The sequence below is a fragment of the Vigna unguiculata genome, chromosome 5 (genome assembly GCF_037176805.1).
Source record: "Vigna unguiculata cultivar grain cowpea cultivar isolate G323 ecotype 2 chromosome 5, ASM3717680v1, whole genome shotgun sequence".
Lineage (NCBI taxonomy): Eukaryota > Viridiplantae > Streptophyta > Magnoliopsida > Fabales > Fabaceae > Vigna > Vigna unguiculata.
In genome coordinates, this window is record NC_140796.1 from 5,244,958 (window position 1) to 5,250,957 (window position 6,000).

Below are 6,000 nucleotides of genomic sequence, written 5' to 3' on the forward strand. Positions count from 1 at the left end.
GGATTGACTTAATTAATGTTAACTTAAATAAATATAAATTAATTTATCTATACTAATTTTATTTGTCTTTAATATTTATTTTAATTAACATATATTATCTTTTAAAATTATATGGATTTTATATGTTAATTTTACATTTAATATAATATTTATTTATCAAAAATAAAGTAAGATAACTTTACATTTTTTAACTTATTTTATAAAAAAAGTAAACTTTTGTATTTTGTTAGAGTCAACTAACAGACGAAGAACCGCAATTTTTGTTAACGTTACTGTTTTGAAAACTAATTTTATATTTTCTTATAATAATGTTATATTTTTGTTTTAATTAAATAATTTTAATTCCAGTTTTATAAAATAAAATCATGTTTCATAATTTTTTTAAATTTAAAAGTTACTATTTTTAATATATGTTATATATACGATATTATTTTTGTCCAAATATGATTGACACGATTAACATACTGTTTGATTTGGGGTGAGATGGAAAAAAAGAAGACAGAAGCACAAAAGTAAAATTTGAAATTTTGAATTAAGAAAACTAAAATAGTAATAGATATAATTAACGTGAAATAAAAAAAAATAAAACTAATTATCTGACGTTGCTATTTATCAAAATGCCCTCATCAGATTTAGAATAGGAATTTTAAAATCATTCTGAAAAAAAAAACTAATTTTGAATTAATCAATATATAATGGAAAAATAATTACAAAAACAATAAAATTTGTTTAAAATTAAATATACATATATCCCTTATCAAAACTATAAAAATAATGCAAATAGAGAAAAATATATATGTGAAAACAAATATATAAGTGTTTATATGATTATGTTGACACATATCATTATCAGTTATATATGTTTCTACTATACACTAAGTCTATAATTTATGTGGCTTGTAATGAAAATTGAATTTAAAAATATGAAATGACATTTATTTATTCTTTTAAGAAGTTTATAGTCAAAATCAAGTGATTATAAGATCACATGTTGATAATTATAGCATGTTCTCATACAACTTGTATTATGTGAATAGGAGTCTCTTATTTGTAGTTCTTTATTTTATCATATATAACTCGAAATTTTGGTTTTAATTTTAAGAATTTTCAAACTAGACAAAAATGGAGTATAAAATAGATAAAATACTTATATGCGATTGAAATATAATAATCTTGTAAAATAGATAAGTTATCTACTATTTAAGTATAATCATGTATAAAATATGAGATAAAGCTTTAGATTTTAAATATATCATCTAAAAAAAATTTATCACCATTTAACTCGAACTATATTTTAAAATAAATAACATAACATATTATATATATATATATATATATATATATAAAAGATAAAATTTGTAAATAAATATCAAATAAGAGTATTTATGATATAAGATTAAATTGAAGTCTAATTATACTTTTATAAATCTCACAAATTTTAAAAGAATAAAATGTGATCTCATTTTAAGTATATTTAATATCCAGATCATTAATTGAAATGATTTATTCTTAGCATAAATCTAAGTCTAATCCAGAAAATCAAATTTATTAATAATTTATATCAAGAATGTTATCTATAGAATAAGTTTGATTATAAGATTAGATTGAACAAATTAATTTTATCTTATCTTTTCTAATTAGTTTATGATTTATTTGTATAATCCATCACTATAAAAGTGTGCAGTTGTAGTCCTGTTTTATTACTTTTGGAAAGAGAGATAGAAAAAGAGATACTAAGATGGCCATGTCATGTGATGCTGTGATGACACGATCAGTTTGGTCTTACAATCTTGAATCAGAATTCAAGTTAATTCGTAGGGTGATTGGATTTTTTCCTTTCATCTCTATGGACATAGAGTTTCCTGGTGTTATCTTTCAGTCGCATCCAACACTCCGACAACCACAAAATAACTATGCGGTGATGAAAGCCAATGTGGACTGTATGCATCTCATCCAAGTTGGATTGACCCTTTCAGACTATCACGGCAACCTTCCAACATTTGGAACCTCCCATCGCTTCATTTGGGAATTCAACTTCTGTGAGTTCGATGTTACGTGTCATCCTCATGCTCCTCACTTTATCGCCCTCCTCCAACGCCAAGGCATGGATTTTCATAAGAATCGAAACTTCGGAGTCAACATTGTGCAATTCGTTGAGCTCATGATGATCTCAGGACTCCTCTGCAATAGTCATATTCGCTGGATTACTTTTCACGGTGCTTATGATTTTGCCTACATGATCAAGGTATTGAGCCATCGTTTTCTGCACATGCAACCACTTCTACCTCCCAACTTGGGTGACTTTCTGCAACTCGTTAAATTCTTCTTTGGACAGGAAGTATACGATGTTAAACATCTCATGAGATTCTGTCCCAACCTTCATGGTGGTTTAGACAGAGTTAGTGAGTCCCTAGGTTTGGATAATAGTGCCAGAAAAAGTCATCACGCAGGGTCCGATAGTTTGGTCACTCTGCATGTTTTTAACGAGATTAAAAAACTCTATTTTCATACACAGAATGACTTGAAAAAACATGCAGGTGTTGTTTATGGTTTAGAGATGTTATGATAGTCATGTTTTATAATGTTTGTACTTGCTTTCGTTGTTTTTATGCAAGTGGAAATATATAGAAATTTGTTTTTTAATTTAATATTTTTTAAATTCAAATAAGGTTTAATTAGTGATTTAGTCTCCTACTTTGTTAGTTTGATTCATTTTGGTTCTTTCATTATTTTTGGATTTAATTTAGTCATTCTATTTTTTAAAAATGTTTACTTTGGTCCTTTAATTGTTTAAAAAATTTTAATTTAAAAAAAAATCAATTTAGTCCCTCTATTTAAAATTTTGATTCAATTTAGTTTATTTATTTTTTAAAACGATATAATTATATCATCTCCAATTTGAGACCAAATTAATAATTAAATTTAATTATTATTTATATATACATGTTAAATATATAGAATTTATACATTGAATCGCTCCACCTAAATATAAAAAATTGATTATTTAAGTCGGGTGGATAAAATAAAATAATTTAAGTATTCAACATTTTTTTTCTTTTTATAATTGAGATTATCTCGTAAAAAAATGAATTTGTAAAACAATGGAACACATGAAAGGATGGCTATTCACTCATTTATGAGACCAATTGACAATAAGGTAGTATAAATAATTTATTTCTATGATGTCATTGTTACATATATGGTTTGTTTTTATGATACTTTTATAATGATTTTGACAACCACATTTTTATTCATGGGGATCATATTCTCCATACTAGGTCCATCGATTGCAAATTTATTTTATTGGTTGGGGCTCCATAGGGATTATAGATAAAACTATTTTTTCAAACCAAACCTCATAAAACTAGAATTATTCTCGCAAAGGATACTAAACATCTTCAATTATTTTAATTGTTTACATATACATTAAATAATGTGTATATTCAATTTTATTTTGACCCATTAATAGGATATCCCATACTTCAAAATCTCAGGATACTTACTACAATAACATACTTTGTTCACACCAAAATATCTACATTGATGAAGTTATAAATATTTATTCAGTCTTTTATATTAAATTATACATAGATTATCATCTTTTTTTTCAGTTCTTCAAAATACAACAAATTATGGATGATATACAAAATTAAGGAGACTCATTGAAACTAAATTATAACTTTTTGAGTATAATGAATATATTCTCCGATGTTGTTATAGTTTAATACATTAATTCATTATCAAAAATAATATTCCTATCCATTACAAGCAAGTTCAAGCACATCCTCAACATAGATCATTATTTGATCTCCCAATGAAAAATTAATTGAGCCACAATTACAAATATGTAATTTAATGATCTTCTTCAAAACAATAATATATGTATATCATTGTATATTACATTTTGCTATTAATACATATTTATGCTAATATATATATATATATATATAAGGTTTAAAATAAGTTGGTCAAAATATGTGAAGCATAAGCACAAAACTATAAAATAATTCATTTTCACCTGTGTTCGTACCTTTACATCATTCATTCAAGGGGTAATTGCTATCCTTGAATTAGACCCACCAATCTGTATGGGCCTGATCCACATATTTGTAGTCTGTACGGGCTTGAGATGAGGCGGGGCGGGCTTACCCACGGCTCACATATCTCCTTACTTTCATTAATGTTAAAACTTAACTCGGATATCAATTTTGTTATTTTCTCAGTTACAACTTCTATATCTTCTGAAAAAAAATGTTATTGCTTCAATTGGTATTCTACACTGCTGTTTTCACTGTTTCTTTGATGTATTTAGAGGGAGAAAACTTTTGGGAAGTCTTGGTGGCATGTTTTCCAACAAACAACAAATTTAGAATACTCATATGACCACATTGTCTACTCCACTTAAAAACATCTACTTTTGCTACAAAATAAAGGAAAAATCAAAAGTTATTAATAAAATAAGAACTAACTAGGTAAAATACTAAGCTAGTTGGAGTATAATTATTGATATCACTGTCATTTGAAATACTGTGACATGTTGTTTATAACATTCATTTCAGGAAAAGAAGAAAATGCAGAGTGAAGTATTGAAACAGAAAAGTAAATAGAAATTGATGTGTGTTGGAATAGCGATCAGCTGCTGGCAAACATGTCTCTGATGGTTGGGAGCTTGATCTCTCCCTTCTGAGAAAGGGGAATGGTGATGTCGCCAACGACAGGAAGGTCAATGATGAGCCAAATATCCAATTGATAATCGATGTCCCAATCTGCACCAATGTCCCTTGCCAAGCTCAGTAACACCGTGTGAGGCACCTTCACCGGCACATCCAACATTGTCGAGTCCTTCGCCTTCAACGACCCTGGGTCAGGTATTATCCCTGATGCTATCTCCCTTTTCACAACACAATAACAACAAATCACACAACTCGAACATTCCTCTCAATTAAAACACCGAAATACCAGTTTGAAAACCATAAATCCAACGAACCATTCAAATTTAAATTAAACGAACAATAATAACAACAGATCCTGCAAAATCCAACCACCAGCGTCGTGGTTTCACGATTCACAAACATGCAAGCAAAACCAATCGATCAACGGTAAGAGAAGCGTGAAAAGAAGAAGAGTGGACGAACCTGTCTGCACTTTTGAGGGAGTACTTGATCTCACAAATAGGGAGGGGAGTGGCATAAGGATTAGAGACAGAAACCTTAGCCAAGTACTGGACGCTGTCGCAGCTCACCTTTTGGAAATCGACGTCGGCCACCGTCGCCTCTGGCTTCGGCATGTTCGCCACTTTTTCCGCCACTTTGTCCGCAACGTAGGTTTTAGCTTTGTCCAACAAGTTCGACATTTTCAGCACTGCAAATATCGCACTCACACCGATTACACCAAACGACACCTTAACACCCAGACTCGCTCGCATACTTATAGACGGCAAAACCAGACAAACGACATACGCAAAGGCCAAACGCGATTCCGACACGTGACGACTTGTCGTCGAACGTGGCCCCTTCCGGGTTCGCGGATCTGGACTTTCGGAGGCACAAAGGAATAGAATTAGATCCGAAAATCTGATGATAGAAAGATTAAGGAACTAATGCTCATTATCGCTGTTGTTTTATTTCCTTTGATTGCGTGTAATGTAACCGTGTAGGTTACGTGTGCACACGTACGCGTGTTTTGATTTCTTGTCATCATTTGGATTATTTTAGAGCAAATTTTGTTTTTTAAATTATAAAAAACTTAAGCTTTCCATTTTTAAAAGATATGTAAGCAAATATATTTAAAAACAGAAAATAATACAAAAATACACTTTATTTTAAATTTTTTAAAAAAATACAATAATTTTTTAATGTCTTACAAAATAATTTCTAAAATTAAAATAATGAAGACAGTTAAAAAAAAAAACACATTTACTTCTTCTTTTTCCTTTTTCTTGAAAATTGACGGTTTTGTGAACTAGTCGGTGCATTATTAGTGGTTTATCCTTTGTAAGTC

At 29.1% G+C, this 6,000-nt stretch overlaps 1 protein-coding gene and 1 pseudogene across 1 annotated transcript; one reads left to right on the plus strand and one right to left on the minus strand.

Annotated features, from left to right (window-relative positions):
• The first annotated feature begins 1,738 nt into the window (after positions 1-1,738).
• LOC114182956 (putative CCR4-associated factor 1 homolog 11 pseudogene) lies at positions 1,739-2,566 on the plus strand (annotated as a pseudogene).
• Positions 2,567-4,473: 1,907 nt separating this feature from the next.
• Positions 4,474-5,573, minus strand: LOC114183512 (desiccation protectant protein Lea14 homolog). Its single transcript, XM_028070553.2, has 2 exons — positions 5,136-5,573; positions 4,474-4,891 (listed from the first exon to the last, which is right to left on the minus strand). Exons 1-2 carry the CDS (start codon positions 5,423-5,425, stop codon positions 4,633-4,635), a joined length of 549 nt encoding a protein of 182 aa, XP_027926354.1. The 5' UTR covers positions 5,426-5,573; the 3' UTR covers positions 4,474-4,632.
• Positions 5,574-6,000: the final 427 nt, after the last annotated feature.